General features: G+C 44.9%; 1 protein-coding gene and 1 pseudogene across 10 annotated transcripts in view; one reads left to right on the top strand and one right to left on the bottom strand.

Moving 5' to 3' along the window:
* PI4KA (phosphatidylinositol 4-kinase alpha) overlaps positions 1–17,285 on the bottom strand; it is a 96,896-nt gene that overhangs the window by 73,115 nt on the left and 6,496 nt on the right. For all 9 annotated transcript variants that reach the window (XR_014234143.1, XR_014234144.1, XR_014234145.1 and 6 more), the window contains one exon: positions 736–852. Coding sequence is in view for 5 of the 9 variants with exons in the window: in XM_082353910.1 (XP_082210036.1) it covers positions 736–852 (117 nt within the window). In the remaining 4 variants the exon portion in view is untranslated. Of the gene's footprint in view, positions 1–735; positions 853–17,285 lie in introns of those variants that run through there.
* On the top strand, positions 4,824–17,001 carry LOC309610726 (WW domain binding protein 1-like pseudogene; annotated as a pseudogene). The gene has a single exon. The product of its transcript is annotated as a WW domain binding protein 1-like pseudogene (transcript).

Here is a 17,285-nt window from a genome sequence, read left to right as displayed (position 1 = left end):
TTTTTTTCAAATGTATAAATACTCTGTCAAAAATATTAATTCTTATTGAAGTAAAATTTCCAGGACATGCAAGCTAACTTTTTTAGATGAATAAAAACTCAAATAGCTGACATCTTTATTTTTTTAACATAGGACGATTAAACTTGGAATTTTAAAAAATGATTTTCGGCAATGATAAAAATAAACAGATAAAAGATTCTGTATCCAGTGACTGAGCATTTGCTTCAATTAGCCTTGGTAAATACTAAAAAATGGCCATTTTTTGTTGTAGTGACAACACTGGTTTGTAAATCACCTTTAAAAGGCACATTAACATGTACTCTAAAACAATTTATATCTATCATAGTTTTGAAAAAGACTGTTATATCACAATTATCTCAAAGAACACTGTCCTTTTGGAAGGAAAAGAAGTGGTTACTCTGAGTCTGGCTCCCGAGCGTTTTGCCTGAGGTTTAAAATCAAGTCTACTCTGGAGGGTACGTGGTTACTTCACAAAGCACTCTAACTTTCTGGCGAAAACAAAAACCGCACCTTCCTGAGGACATGTCCATAGAGGTCTCATTCCCACCAGTTCTGCTCCCTCCCCATCACTCGCCCTCAGCTGACCACTTCCACCAGGTAGGTTCGAGAGCGCTCCTCTAGGCCTGATTTAGGAGAATAAAGTAGGCACAAACTTAAACCCTAACTGCACCCTCTTTTGCACGCAGAAACACTTTTAATTTAGCCAAGTCCTACCTGCAGATCAGATTCAATGAGAAAAATGCCCAATGCAATCACCGCGTCTCTCCGCCTTTCATCCAACTGGAAGATGCCATGGAAATCGACTGGGCACATACACAGCAGCTTCTGGACCTAGAAAATGAGACCAAACAAACAAACAAACAAAAAAAGCCCATAGCTTAAAAATATATAAACCCACACTCAGATAAACCAGTACCAAAAAGCCCAGCGAATATATACAACAAATAAGTCATTTTTTTCCAATCAAAAGGTCATAAAAAGGACACCTCCAGCCTCTGAAATGATGGTATACACACCCCTCCAAGGAACCTGGACCAAGAGCTGAAAGGCTGTGTCCATGGAGGCGGTAAAGCACGATGGCTAACGTCTGCCCTTAGGTGTCAGGGCAGTCCAGGGTCTCCACTTCCCAGTGGTGCCCATGAGCAGGTTATGAAAACCTACAGGTAAGCTACCTATAGTCACAAGGCCTCCCCTTAGGGCTCTTTAAACATTAAATGTGTGTAAAGCACTCAGAACTGTGCGGGGCACACAGTACGTGCTCAGTAAACAATATATATTGTTACTGGACGTGGCATGGTGGCAGGCAGAGGGCAGCAGGCAGGCAGTCAGCAATTTCCTGAATAAATAGAAACACTAGGATTATCGTCAGAACAAACCAACAGTAAATGTCTGTCATAAAAGAACTAAAAATCAGGATTTATTATGAAAAGGAAATCAGGTGATGCCAATCTTGAAAATCTCTGCCAGAGCAAGCTCTGAAGAGAGCTTTAAGATACACCAGGAGGCCCTAACCTTGCTGTCCCATGGACCCAATGAGAAGTCTCTCACTGACATTCACGTGGTCTGGTGGGATGTTCTAATAGCAAAGGAAATGGAAGCCAGTGATCGCCATTTGCCCTGAAAATGCATCAGTCAATTACCACTGTAATTTTTTATAGAAAGTAATTTGCTGTTGTTCCCCTCAGATTTTAAAGGGGCAAATACAAGAGGACAAATTGAAACTGGCGAAGATTATGTAAAATACTTTCACCCCAGTGTTGTGTATACTAATTGAAACTCTGAAACAATCTAAACATTTAACATTTAGGAAAATAATCATGATCAACCACTTGATCAAATATTAGGTTAAACCCTAACTGCTGATATTCAACCATTTTTGACCTACAAAAACAATGCTTTTGTAAAGTTTAACCTAAAGTTACAGACATTAAAAATGGCATTTTTCTATGACTAAGCAGTGACACAGAACAACGTTCTAAATGTTCTATAAGCTCACGAAAGGAATGATCTGAATTACATACAGAAAAAATGCTGGAAGAAAATACATCAGGGAGTTCCCTGGCAGTCCAGTGGTTAGGACTCAGCGCCTTCACTGTCGTGGCCCAGGTTCAATCCCTGGTCGGGGAACTAAGATCACGCAAGCCATGAGGCGTGGCCCAAAATATACATATATGTATATGTGTATATATATGTGTGTGTATATATATATGTGTGTATATATATATAATCAAAGCGTTAATAGTTTTGAGAGATAGGATGACCAGAGGTGAGACATTTCTTCTTCATGCTTTTTTTTTTTTTTTTTAATTTTTTATTTATTTATTTGGTTACATGGGGTCTTAGTTGTGGCAGGCAGGCTCCTTAGTTGCAGCACATGGGCTCCTCAGTTGTGGCACGCGAACTCTTAGTTGCGGCATGCATGTGGGATCTAGTTCCCTGAGCAGGGATCGAACCCGGGCTCCCAGCACTGAGAGCGCAGTCTTATCCACTATGCCACCAGGGAAGTCCCCCATGCTTTTTTATATTTGCCAAAATATGTTCAAAAGGAAAATATTTCTTGTGTAATCAGAAAAAACATACAGTAGGTTAAAATAAAAATATATAGGGGCTTCCCTGGTGGTGCAGTGGTTGAGAATCTGCCTACCAATGCAGGGGACACGGGTTCGAGCCCTGGTCTGGGAAGATCCCACATGCCGCGGAGCAACTAGGCCTGTGAGCCACAACTACTGAGGCCTGCGCGTCTGGAGCCTGTGCTCCACAACAAGAGAGGCCGCGACAGTGAGAGGCCCGTGCGCTGCGATGAAGAGCGGCCCCCACTCGCCGCAACTAGAGAAAGCCCACGCACAGAAACGAAGACCCAACACAGCCATAAATAAATAAATAAATAAATAAATAAATAAAAGTGTAAAATTTATTTAAAAAAAATAATATATATATATATATATATATATACACATGAGGGGGAATCCATGCTTGTGTGATTAAATGCTTAGGCAAAAGAGCACACAGCAACGAGCAAGAGAGGAACGGAAGTCGAACTTCCCCCTCGTCACTGGGAGAACATGCTTTACGATCAGGGGAAATAAAACACGAAGGAGCTGCAGACCAAGCACGGTAGAGTGATCATTGCAGAGACTCACACTCACATAACAGACAGTCAAGTCTCTCAAGAAACACGCCTGCAAATAAGAAATCCACCACAAGGTGGATTACACAGAGCTGTGGAGCATTTTCAAGGTGGAAGCCCTCCCACAGGCCCCACCCCGGGCAACACAGACCTGGGGGGGACCCCAAGGCTGGAGGACAAAGTGAGACTCAGAAACGTGGCAGGACTAGCCCAACCTCATTACTAAATATGGAAAAGCTGTAACTACAGAAAAGATGACCCTTCAACAGTGCCACACATCAACACAGACAAGCCTAAGACTTTATATGCTCGTGCTCTCAGTCCTGTCCTCTGGCCCTGGAGGCTCTTGGGGGGGCAGGGTAAGGATCATGCTGTATTTTTCTGTGGAAGTGAAATGCACTTGGACTTTGGAGTTAGACCCAGAGTCACCAGGCGACACGTCGAGCCTCAGCTTCCCATCTATACAGCGTCCCCGTGGGGCCAGGTACGGAGGCACAGCCCTCACCTGGGCTCAGGACTCGCTCCACGGCAAGTGGTGGGCATAGTCCACGCCACTGTGCATCAGTAACGGCCTTCGAATGGCTCCTATGAGGGTCGATGGAAGCAGGACGCCTCTAACTCATTCACTCACTGTTCACTGGGCACTACTTGCGGGAGGCGCCACCCTGGGCGCTGTGGATGCAGAGTGAACCTCGGACCAGGCCCTGCCCTCGTTCCAGAGGGGGACAGACAACCCAGGTGAGGACCAGAGATGAGGTCGTGTAAGAGGCGTTAATTATCCTGGTTGAAAGTAAGGGAAGAGCTGTCCCTCTCCTTCTCTTTCTTTGAGAACTCACACTAGAAAACTTGCCAAAGGAAGGATTTCCTCCTTTCTTGGAACGGTGCATAAATTCTTTTGAAGACTAGATTGGCACTTTGCGAGCTTTATGACTTAGGAATGTCCTTCTCGAGGACCTGGGGAGCCACCTCTTTGGAATGTACACATCGAGGGAGACAGCGCCCATCTCCCCATCTCTGGGGAGGACAGGAGCCTAACTTCCATGGGCTCCAGGCTCCAAGTTGCAAAACCACCTCCTGTCATAAAGGTGGGAGGATGAAGCCAATCAGCTAACACAGTCGATCACTCCACTTACCAGGTAGTTAGCATGAACTATGTGTGACAAATGGTGCTGACAAGCCCACTTATTTGATTTTAGCCCAGTGAGACTTCTAAACAACTATAGAACAATAAATTTGCGCTGTTCTAAGCCACTAAGGTTGTGGGCATTTGTTACAACAGCAATAGGAAACTAATACAGTTGGTCACAGAGTTGTAAACAAAACTCAAAACCTGGACTGCCTATCTAGAAAGATATAAAAATTAATCAGGTTACAGGCAATATTTATTTCCTTCTTTACTCTTTTCTGTATTTTCTGTAAGGAATACTGTTAACTGCAGAATCAGAAAAAAAATTTTTTAAATAGTAGAAACAATTTTGCCACTAATGCAAATCTTATTTCTAAAAGGACAATAATACTTATAGTCTTAGAGCTCAGAAAATAAGTGAAGAGTGTATAATATTTCAATGGATAGAATCTGGGTAATCCAAGAACAAAGAAGTAACATAAAACCGAAAGAAAATCTAGGTCAACTAAATGAAGTAGTTGCATACAACAGTCCTGCTACAACTTCTTTGCATACAACAGTCCTGCTACAACTTCTTTAATTCTAACATCTTAATATCAGCAAAACAACTGCTACTTAACTATGACTTTCCCAAGAGTCTCAGTCTAAGTAGGAAGGTTTTTAAAAAGCAGGCGATGCAGCTATCTGGCCCTGACGCAGGCGCGTGGCTGCAGTGAGAGGGATGGCTGGGTGGGGACCCAGGCCGGTGCCACCTGGGACAGGAGGCCCAGGCACGTCAAGCTCAATCTCACAAAGCAGCCTTGAAAATGCTCCACAGCTCTGTGTAAACGAAAACCAAATTGATTAAATTACTTCATTAGCAAAAAAATCATGGAAATACTGGACTGTGACATTGAGCTTTCCTTGGTAAAATTTCCCTGAGGAAACACGCAGCACACACAGGCCCAACCCCCACACTGAGAGGACGCTCGGCCCCAGGCCTGAGGGCCACTGACGACCCCCAATCACAGGCAGGGTCCCAGGCAGAGGCCGGGGGAGGGCGCGGCCTCGGCTGCCAAGCGCCCACTTTCAGGAGATCACGTGCCATCCTGCTTCACAGGTTGGGCAACTTGGCCCTGATGGGTTAAGTATGATCTCAGGCAGCAGGCACTTCCCTGGACCCCCCGACTTCTGTCCCCCCGCTCATGCACCCCCGCTGGCCCCCAACTCCGACACAAACTCCACGCACATGTGCAGCCTGGCAAGGGAGGTCCTCCCACATACCGACACCCAGCCTGGACCTCTGTCAGGCCGCTTCCAGGGTCTCCACTGTCTGCAGCATTTCTCAACCTGCCTTGTCTCCCCACAAAACCCTCCCATCATTCTAAGACACAGCTCCCCCTCTCCTGCTTGTCAAGCTGCTCTGGACATCAGGTCTGTCCCCTCACACCTCTCAGGAGCCCACCAAGAACCCTGGGCTGAGATGCCTGCCCTTCTCATGTCTTACCTTGGAGCCCCTGTGTACTTACCTTCCGCCCCCTGCAGACGGGACTGTGTCCCCTGGTCACGTGCCCACCACATCCCCATTAACTATCACCATTCTACGGCTTACAAAAGTGAGGCACAGAGAGGTCAAAGTTCTAATGCAGAATAAAGCTTGAACGCTATAATGAAGAAAAAATGAAAAAATAACATTGAATGATTTTCTTCAGAAGTTTACAACAAATTAACAAGTAGTTTGCTTTCTTTGGGGTGATGGGGGGAAGAGCCTGTCATTATAAAAGGTCACTAAGCTCAAAATCTGAAAGAGACGGCTGGGGTTGCTCCCATTTACGAAAAGGATCCAGAGGGGCTGGCTCTGCACACCACTCTGAGGAGGCCAGTAAGGAACAGACCACAGGAGGCAACAGAGGTTACTTCCTTAGACTGTGAGAAGCCCTGACAGTACTTTAACCCAAGGCTGTTAAGAGAGATGCCTTGAGGTGAATTTACTGCCAAAGTAAGGAAATGCTGAACCAAGTTAGAGAAAATAAGATGCCCTCACAAGTCTGGATGAGTGGGCAGAACACCACAGATGAGAACTCAACATGAGAGTGGGTGTAGGTCGGGTATGTAGGTCAAAATTAAGCTACAATAATAGCGTTATAAGCTGGCCAATTAAACTTTTAAGTATGCAACTTTTGTTATCTGAAACCTCTGGGAATAGTCTTCCTGGAGAAACAAAAGTCCCTGAGAACTGAAGATTATGCTTTAAGTATTAGTGGTATTTTGTTGTTGTTAAATCTGTTTCTTAATTGTCATTCTCCTACGCCCTGCCCCCTTAGAGAACACTGAACATAAGTCAACATTTTCTAAGTGACTCAGAGCGAGCATGATAGACAAAGGTGATTGTGACATGATGCTTGTGTCTTAAAACTATGCCAATTTTGGCAAACTGACAAATCATCTCCCTCAAGCCTCAGCTTTCCCAGGTATAAAAGGATGAACAGATAGAATTTTGCAATGTCTGCTCTAGCAATAAAATCCGGTGAGCCAAGAACTTCCACCTGCAGCCATGAGAGAACATCAGGATCTGGATTTACCTTCCTACCATAAAACAACAGAAAAATGGACAAATACATGAAACCACTGGTTTCGTACACTGGGAAAGCAGCACAGGACTGAAATGCTTGGGGGAGAGGAAACAAGGTGAGCCCTGCTGCCCTGATTTTCTGCCAGAAGACGCATCCTGGACCACAAAACAGGGAAGGGCATTCCAAGCAGATCATGCTGGTCTCACTAAGCTGAGGAGACAGAAATGGGAGTACTGGAAGTCTAAAAGCAGCTGGGAATTCTGGAGAAGAGAGAGCTCAACAGAAAAAAAGCTCCACAAATCTGCAAGAGTTCCCCTGAGTCTTTGATGAATATACTAAGACAGACCAGGATACGGTAATACTCCACGATGTTGGGCAAAAAACAACCAAGGAACTGTGAGATGAATGGTTCCTGGGTTCTTACAGAGCTGAGAGGAGTCTGAGTTACTCCCAGCCAGAGCAAAAAACCCGCAAAGCATTCAGTGGAGAACTCGAAGGGCCACACCTCAGCAATGGGGCTAAACTACCCCTGTCGCAAAAGCTATTTCAGACCTGCCCTAACAAAGTTTAAAAACCAGCTCTGCAATAGATGCAGAAAAAGCATGTGAAAAAATTCAACACCCTTCATGATAAAAACACTCAACAGGGACTTCCCTGGTGGTCCAGTGGTTAAGACTCCACACTTCCATGGCAGGAGGCACGGGTTCGATCCTTGGTTGAGGAACTAAGATCCTGTATGCTCCCAGTGTGGCCAAAAAAAGAAAAAAACAAACACTCAACAAACTACGAACTTCCTCAACCTGATAAAGATTATCTATCAAAAACCCACAGCCAACATTGTACATAGTAAAAGATGGAAAGCTTTCCCCCCAAGATCAGGAACAAGATAAGGACGTTCACTCTCAACACTTCTACCCAGTGTTGTGCTGGAGGGTCTGGTCAGGGCAATTAGACAAGAGAATGAAATAAAAGCCATTCAGATTGGAAAGAAAAAACTATCTCTATTTGCAGATGACGTGAGCTAAAGGTACCCCACCCCCAGGCCATGGACCGATACCAGTCCATGGCCAGTTCAGAACCGGGTGGCACAGCAGCAGGTGAGTGGCAGGCAAGTGAGCGAAGCTTCATCTGTATTTACAGCCGCTCCCCATCACTTGCATTACCGCCTGAGCGCCGCCTATCAGATCAGCGGCAGCATTAGATTCTCACAGGAGCGCAAACCCCACTGTGAACTGCGCATGCGAGTGATCTAGCTTGCATGCTCCTTATGAGAATCTAATGCCTGATGATCTGAGGTGGAGCTGAGGCGGTGATGCTTGCTCTGGGGAGCGGCTGCAAATACAGATTATCATTAGCAGAGAGGTTTGACTGCACAGAGACCATAATAAATCAATTGCTCGCAGATTCATATCAAGACCCCATCACTGAGTGGCAAGTGAAAACAAGCTCAGGGCTCCCACTGATTCTGCATTATGGTGAGTTGTATAATTATTTCACTATATATTACAATGTAATAATAATAGAAATAAAATGCACAATAAACATAATGCACTTGAATCATCCGGAAACCGTACCCTTTTCCCACACCGGTCTGTGGAAAAATTGTCTTCCAAGAAACTGGTCCCTGGTGCCAAAAAGTTGGGGACCACTGATCTAAATAATCCACTAAAAAAAAATTAGACCTAATAAATAAGTTCAGCAAAGTTGCAGGATACAAGATCAATATAGAAAAATCAACTTTAATCAGACTTTCAGTTTTACAAGATGAAAAGAGTTCTAGAGATGGATGGTGGTGATTGTAGTAAAACATTATGAATGTATTTATTTATTTTAAAATAAATTTATTTATTTATTTATTTATGGCTGTGTTGGGTCTTTGTTGCTGTGCGCGGGCTTTCTCTAGTTGCGGCGAGCAGGGGCTACTCTTCATTGTGATGCGCGGGCTTCTCATTGCAGTGGCTTCTCTTATTGCGAGCATGGGCTCTAGGCATGTGGGCTTCAGTAGTTGTGGCACACAGGCTCAGTAGTTGTGGCACAGGGGCTTAGTTGCTCCACGGCATGTGGGATCTTCCCGGAGCAGGGATCGAACCCGTGTCCCCTGCACTGGCAGGTGGATTCTTAACCACTGTGCCACCAGGGAAGTCCCTATGAATGTATTTAATATCACTGATCTGTACACTTAAAAGTGATTAAGATGGCAAATTTTAAATTATGTATATTTTACCACAATAAAGGAAATAGAGGAAAAATCAATTGCATTTCTATACAGTACCAATGAACAGACTGAAAATGATATTAAGAAATTATTCCATGGTGAATTTTATGTCATGAATTAATTCCATTTACAATACATCAAAAGAACAAAATACTTAGGCATAAATTTAACAAAGGAAGTGCAAAACTTACATTCTATAAACTACAAAACCTCACTGAAAGTAAAGACCTAAATAAATGGAAAGATATCCCATGACCATGGATGATAAGAATTAATATTAAGATGGCAATTATACTCCAAATTGACCTACAGATTCAACACAATCCCTATTATAACCCCAGGTGACTTCTTTGCAGAAATTGATAAGCTGATCCTAAAATGCACAGGGAAATTCAAGAGACCCACAACAGACAAGGCTATCTTGAAAAGGAAGAGCAAAGTTTGGGGACTCACTCGTCCCAATTTCAAAACTTACTACAAAGTGACAGTAATCAAGACAGTGTCCTAGGGTAAGGACAGATATATAGACCAATGCTAAAATAAAAACAGCTGCCACCCTAGAATTCTATAGTCAGCAGAAATGAAGCTGAAAAAAAAACTTTTTCAAATAGGACAAAGCTGAGAGACTTAATCACACTAGCAGACCTGTACTATAAGAAATGTTGAAACCAATAAAGTAAGGGGGACTTCCCTGGTGGTCCAGTAGTTAAGACTTCATGCTTCCACTGCAGGGGGTGCGGATTCAATCCCTGGCCGGGTAACTAAGATCTCACATGCCTCATGGTGTGTCCCCCCCAAAAAAAAGAAAAAATCAATAAAGTGTAAACATCAATCTACATAAAGAAATGAAGAGAACTGAGAATACTGTATATATGAATACACATATTTTTCATATTGTATGATTATTTAAATAAATTATAATAATGTATTGTGGAGTTTATAACATAGAAGTAAAAATCTATGACAGCAATCATAAAAAAATGGGGCCAGATCGAATTACAGTTATAAGGTTATTACACTATAAGTGAAGTGGTAAAATGTTATTTGAAGGTAGACTATGATAAATTAAAGAGATTCATATTTCAATCCTAGAACAACCACTTAAAAAGAGAGATCTATAGCTAATAAGCCAAAAGTGAAGATAAAATGGAATACCAAAAAATGCTGAATTAATCCAAAGGAAGGCAAGAAAAGAAAAAGAGAACAAAAACCAGATGGGACAGATAGAAAACAAATATCAAGATGGTAGATTTAAATCCAACCATATTAATAATTACATTAATGTAAATGGTCTAAAAAATCCAACTACAAGGAAGAGATTTTCAGACTGGAAAAGCATGCTACATGCTGTCAACAGGAAAATCACTTTAAATGTAAAGGCAGAAGCTAAAAGTAAAAGGATGGAAAAAGATATACTATGCAAACACCACTAACAAGAAAGGTGGAGTGGCTATATTAATAACAAAGTAGATTTCAGAATAAGGAATATTGCTATTCATGATTATAAAGAGCTCAATTGATGACAAGGACATAACAATCATAAATGTGTATGAGCCCGAGAACCAAGTTTCAAAATACATGAAGCAAAAACTAACAAAACTCAAAGGAGAAATCGACAGATCCACAATTATGGTTGGAGACCTCAACATTCCTCTCTCAGTAATTGATAGAACAAATAGAAAATCAGTAAAGATACTGAAGACTTAAAAAACCTACTTGACCTTATGGATATTTATAGGAGACTCCTCCCAACAAAAGCAGAATACACATTCTTTTCTTGTACAATTGGAAAATTCACCAAGATATATCTTACCTATGCTGATTCTTAAAGCAAGTCAATAAATTTAAAAGAACTGAAATCAAACAAAGTATGTTTTCTGACTGCAACAGAATTAACTTAGAAATCAATATCAGAAAAACATCTATAAAACTCCCCAATTTTTTGGAAATTAAACAACATACTTCTAAATACCTCTGAGTCAAAGAAGAAATCCTATGGGAAATCAGAAAATATTTTGAATATAATGAAAAAGAAAACACAACATACTAAAATTTGTGGAATGCTGTTAAAGCAGCACTTAGAGGGAAATTTATATCTTTAAAGGCTTATATTATCAACAGAAAAGAAAAAAGGTCCAATATCCTATGATCCCATAGTTATATAAGTCCCCCCAAAAGATCTAACAGACAATTTTCCTAAGTGAGAAAAGACATCTAAAAAAACAATATTTAATATTCATACTAAATGTAATTTTCACAAATCTATTTAAACTGGTCTCAAATATTCCCATCTACAGGCTAATCGTGACATTTTACTTTACTTATTACTAGTATTTTAAATTCTGCACCAATCCCCTAAAGGCTATTAAACTGTTAAACTGCTCTTAAGATAAAGTCAACCATCATTTCCACGACCTGTCCTGCCCACCCCCACCCCCAAGATATAACCACTACAGCCTACTTTAACGTCATCAAATGAGTCAAAAATGTTCCTACCTCTCGGCCTTTGCACAATCTGTATCCTCTGCTAGGAGAATTCCTTTGTACACACTTCATCAGCTACCTCCTTCAGCTCTGTTTAAAATCTTCCTTGAGGGACTTCCCTGGTGGTCCAGTGGTAATGAATCCGCCTTCCAATGCAGGGGACGCACGTTCAATCCCTGGTTGGCGAACTAAGATCCCACATGCCGAGGGGCAACTAAGCCCGAGCGCCTCAACTAGAGAGAGAAAACCTGCACGCCACAACTAGAGATAGAGAAGTCAGCATGCCGCAATGAAGAGCCCATGTGCCACAACTAAGACCCGATACAGCCAAAAATAAATAAATAAAATAAGTAAATATTTTTAAAAAATAAATAAATTCTTCCCTGGTCCCCCTATAAATTGGGAGCCCATTTTACCTCTCCTCATACCATTTACCTTTTTTTTAAATTGAGATAAAATTCACCAACATCATTTACTTTTTTAATTGAAGTATAATTGATTTACAATGTTTCAGGTGTACATTGTAAATCAATTATACCATTTAGAGGGAAGAGAAGGAGAGGGAGGAGGAGGAGGGAGGTGGCAGCGTGGTGGTGGAGGAGCAGGAGCGGGAGGGGGATGGAGAGGAGAAGGCTCCTGGGTGGCATGGCGCACCTGCTCCTCCAGGCGCTGCCCAGCCCCCTGTCAGCCAGGGCTGAACCCCTGCAGGATAAGGAAACCTGCGTGGGTACTAACAATCAAAGCTACATCTGTGACACAGGACACTGCTGTGAACAGTCTCAGTGCTGCAACTACTACTATGAACTCTGGTGGTTCTGGCTCGTGTGGACCATCATCATCCTGAGCTACTGCTGCGTGTGCCACCACCACCGAGCCAAGCACCGCCTTCAGGCCCAACAGCAGCAACCTGAAATCAACCTGAAAGCCTACTGGGAAGCCCACAATTACTCAGCGCTGCCATTTTATTTCAGGTTTTTGCCAAACTATTTACTACCTCCTTATGAGGAAGTGGTGAACCGACCTCCAACTCCTCCCCCACCATACAGTGCCTTCCAGCTCCAGCAGCAGCAGCTGCCTACACAGTGTGGCCCTACAGGCGGCAGCCCCCCGGGCGCCAATCCCACCAGGGGCTCCCAGGAGGCTCAGAGCAGCCCCTTGTCGGGCCCAGCAGAAGCAGCACGCGACCCCCAAGCATCACTGACCCTGAGCCCTCCAACATGCCAGCAGACCCAGCAGCCACCAAAGCCCCTGGGATGGAGCCCAGCGGCTCTGTGGCCAGCCTGGGGGAGGTGGACCCTGGGACCTTCCTGAACAAGGATTCCGAATGTAAGGAGGAGCTGCTGAAAGAGTATAGCTCCGAGCAGGGCGGCGCCCTCCCTGACAGCAAAGACAAGACACCCGGCAGAAAACACGGCTTCACAGGTGACTCGGGCAACGAGGTGTGTGTGCACAACTGGGGCCACCATGATGACGACCTCAAAGAGTTCAACGTGCTCATCGACGATGCTCTGGACGGGCCCCTGGACTTCTGCGACAGCTGCCACGTGCGGCTCCCTGGCGACGAGGAAGGGCTCTGCCAGCCCTCTGAGGAGCAGGCCTGGCCGGGCACCCCCACCTGCCGCGGCTGCCTGCCTGCCTGCTGCTGAACACCATCAATGAGCAGGACTCCCCAGACTCCCAGAGCAGCAGCTCCCCCAGCTAGAGCAGGCCCTGCCTGCACCCGAGAACTTGGCGACGCAACCAGGGTAGGGGAGAACCATGAGAGAAGCATTAAGTGACTGTGTTCCTTAATTTTTTTTTTTCCCCTCTGCGCCTGCGTTTTCCTGCATCTCCAGGTACTGTTTGGGGTGTGGGTGCCTTGCCCCCATAGAAACACAGTGCCGTGGAGGGCCGAGAAGTTGTCCTGTGACTCATTCCTCATACCCCACCCTGTCCCCCTTTACATCATGTCTCACTACCTGCTTGGGTCAGAGATATGTGTGTTTCAGAAGCCCCCAAGGAGGGGATGAGACTGTGCCCTGAGGTGACTCTTGGTGATGGAGTGGATTCATGTTCTGGTGTGAGTTTACGAGAACCTTGCCGCATCTCAGTCCAAGAGAGGTGGCAGGTCTCAGCCCTGGGTGAAGCCCCCAGAGGTCCGGGGATTGTCGCCCCTTGCTGCCAGTGTCTCCGGAGCCGGAACTGGGCTCCTCCTGTGGGAGGATGAGAGCTGACCGGCGGTTGCATGGTGGGCTGGTAAAGGGCTTGTGCTCTCAAATTCCAGGTGACGAGATCGAGGTGGCACGACGCATCCTGGAGGGATCCCTTCCCAGCAGGTTCTGGCTGGCCGCGGACTGATTCAAGTGTGGAATATTACACCTGCCTTCTCTTTGGTTTTTTTCTTTTAAAAAAAACAATAACAAAAGCGAGCTGAAAATAAGAACTTGACCAATGGGCAGGCAAGAATTCTGTTTTGGAAAAGGAAAATTTGTGGCTTTTTCCCAACTTGGCCTTCAAAATCCTGGCTACAGTTGAGCCAGAAGGAGATGTTTTGTGTGCAGGCTTGGGTGGGGGCTATTTCTGGAACTTCTGTGGGTGAGCAGGAGGCCCTGCACTGTGGCAGCAGATAGAGGTGCACTTTCCGTATCTCTGCCCTTTGATCTGTGCCCACAGGTGATCAGTACCCTCCCCCACCCGAAGCACACATCTGCCGGCCTTCACGTCTCACTGTTCTCTACGAACAAATGAGGAGGCTGTGGGTCCTGAGAAAGGGCGGTCCCGCAGCCTGACTCACACAGTATTTTCTCTTGATTCTCAATAAGTTGTTTTGTTTATCTGTTTGTTTTTTCAAACTGACCATTTGGAAAAAATGCCTTGGTTATCTGTGGTTTTCTTGCCCTTTCCCTGCTCTGCCCCGCCTTGAATGGGGTAACTAATTTTTGTAGCCTATGTCAAGTGTCTAAGTGGCCCAGGTAGGAGGGTGAAGGCAGCCATCCTGAAGGACCCCAGGATTCTTATCACTGTAGTTTGGCTTCAAAAACCAGTTGAGCTCTGACAGGAATAATGTGAATGGAAAAAGCAAACTGCCGAAGCTAACATTCCCTGTCTAGCCCTGTTCATATGAAGAGTTTGGTTCTTCCCCCACTCTTGAACGATGACATTCAGACTAGGCATTGATGTTACGGTAAGAAAGGAAAGTATATATACGAATACACATGTATATATATGTGTGTATATACACACACACACACACACACACACACACACACACACACACACACACATATATATATATATACATATACCCAAAATAGACAAATCCAAGGCTGTGAGGTGAACGAGTGTCTGAGTTTGGAGTCCACAAAACCAAAATCCACGTTGAACAAAGTGCAGTCCGTATACAGTGACTTTTTGGATAACCAGTGTGTGTCTGTCCGTTGTGTGTGAGCCCCCAGCCCTGTTTTCCTGTGAATACACTTTGAACAGCAGCCACTCAGCTCACATTACCCACACATTTGGAGCAGGCGCAGCCCTCTCAAGGTAATTTATTTTATGCATTTACTGTTTACTGAGCAAATGTCTGTGCACTTGGGTGTACTCAGCAGCGCTGTCGGCGGCAGTCCCCACGTTTGCCAGAGATGTGGTGCTCCAAGTAGAGGTTTTACTCTACCCATCACTGCAATTTGCACATTGCTCCATGGACACACAGAGGCCTGTGTTCTGCTCCCTGTAAACGGAAACGTGCTCTGAGCCTGTCTGCCTCCCTCAGCTGCTCCTGGCCCTCGGCGTCAGCCCCCGGGGGTGTCCACAACTGCTCGGGACAGAAGGCCAAGGTGGAACCTCAGACAGAAACTGGACTAGATCTTCAGTGTCAAGCTCAGACTGGCCGTGGCCCAGACATCAGCCCTGCCCAGAATTGCCAAGAGGGTTTGGTGGCCACCGCAGTGCTGTAGGGCTTACCTCCCTCTGCTGAGGTCCAGTGCGTGGCCGGTGTGTGGTGAGAGTGGGCAGGAGTGTGCCAGCAGCCCTCAGATGCTTTTCCTGCCACCTTTTTTTGTTTTGTTTTTTGTTTTTATCCCAAACAACTCACTGAAGTGTCTCAAAGAAGATCAAGTTTTACCAAAATGAATCCTGCTTGAGTTAACTGGTCGAAGGGATGGATTCTGGCCCTCTCAGGATTCCTTCTCCAGTCAGAGTGGGGAACTGGTCCATGTGTTTAATGCTGGGTTCACTGCAGCATCCAACCCGAAAGGCACGAGGAGAAAACACAGTGGGTGGAGCTGGGCTCGAGTCCAGCGTCACAGTCTGGCCCCTGCTACATGAGGCTGCCCTGCATGACGAAAGACGCAAGTAGGGAGCTGAAGGACTTGTGAGGGAGCCAGGGAGATTTGAGGGAGTCTGATGTTCCAGGTGAACGAGAAGAAAGGGGTTGGTCGAGGGTTTGGTGCTACATTCGGAAGATTTGCAAATACACATTCCCGTGTGAGGAACATCACCCTTTATCAGTTATTGTGAATATGTGTATTTTAAGCAATAAGATTCAGCTGGTCAGACTTTTCTGGGCAGCCTCGGTGACGCATTTCCTGTGCTGTGATTGTTCTGAAGACGGAGTGGCTCTAACCACTGTGAGAAGCCCAAATAAAGTCAATCCCCCACCAAAAAAAAAAATTATACCATTTATACCATTTACTTTTGCTTCATGGCACTTGTTACCATTTTAAATCAAGTTTACTTGTAGTTCTTTGTTTAAGGCTGTTTGTCTCTCTCCATGGTAAACGCCATGACAGCAAGATCATGTCTATTTATTTGTCCCTCCAAGGCGCCCGTCCAGGGCCCAGCACAGTGCCTGGCAATCAGCAGGCACTCAAAGACTTAGTGCATGAATGAATGGATGGATAAGGTCACCATCTTTTGCTTTCATAATGGTGTACCCTCGGCTGTCCTGAATCCCGGCTTCCAGACCAGCTCTAAACGGAAACATTCAAAAGAGAATGGATTCCACAGCAAAGATAGAGCCTCTCAGACTCAACGAATAAATGCAAGTGAGACCTGAGGGGTTTTGCCTCAAACCTGTATTTACGCATCAGGTTTTCACACAAAGGAAAGTAGGGCTCTGGTTGGCTTGGCCATGTTCACAAAAGGCCAAGCTTTTTTCATGAGAGAAGCAAATACAAAAATATATAAATAAGAAACCAGGAAGGGCTTCCCTGGTGGCACAGTGGTTGAGAGTCTGCCTGCCAATGCAGGGAACAAGGGTTCGAGCCCTGGTATGGGAAGATCCCACATGCCGCAGAGCAGCTGGGCCCGTGAACCACAGTTACTGAGCCCGTGCGTCTGGAGCCTGTGGTCCGCAACAAGTGAAGCCACGGTGGTGAGAGGCCTGCACACCGCGATGAAGAGCGGTCCCTGCTTGCCACAACTAGACAAAGCCCTCACACAGAAACAAGGATCCAACACAACCATAAATAAATAAATAAAATAAATTAAAAAAAAAAAAGAAACCAGGAAAATAAGTACACAGAAACATTTCAGCAACTAAAATCCATGATGGGAACAGCTGCTGGTGGAAGGGACTGGAGGCAACCACATTTTCACTGGATGCAAACTGCAAACACTGACAGCAGAAAAGACAATCCACAGTGAAGAGTCAGAAATAGAACATCTTTGCCCTCTGGGGGAGCAGACAGCTAGTGACACATCACTCCTGATTCTCCCTAGGGCACTGACACAAACAACGCAGCCATAATCAGCTTCCTAACGCACACCAGCCTCAGGCCCTGA

The sequence above is a fragment of the Balaenoptera borealis genome, assembly GCF_965194805.1.
Source record: "Balaenoptera borealis genome assembly, chromosome: 14".
NCBI classification, from domain to species: Eukaryota; Metazoa; Chordata; class Mammalia; order Artiodactyla; family Balaenopteridae; genus Balaenoptera; species Balaenoptera borealis.
Note: the sequence above shows the minus strand (reverse complement) of the source record. Positions and strands in the feature narration are given on the sequence as shown.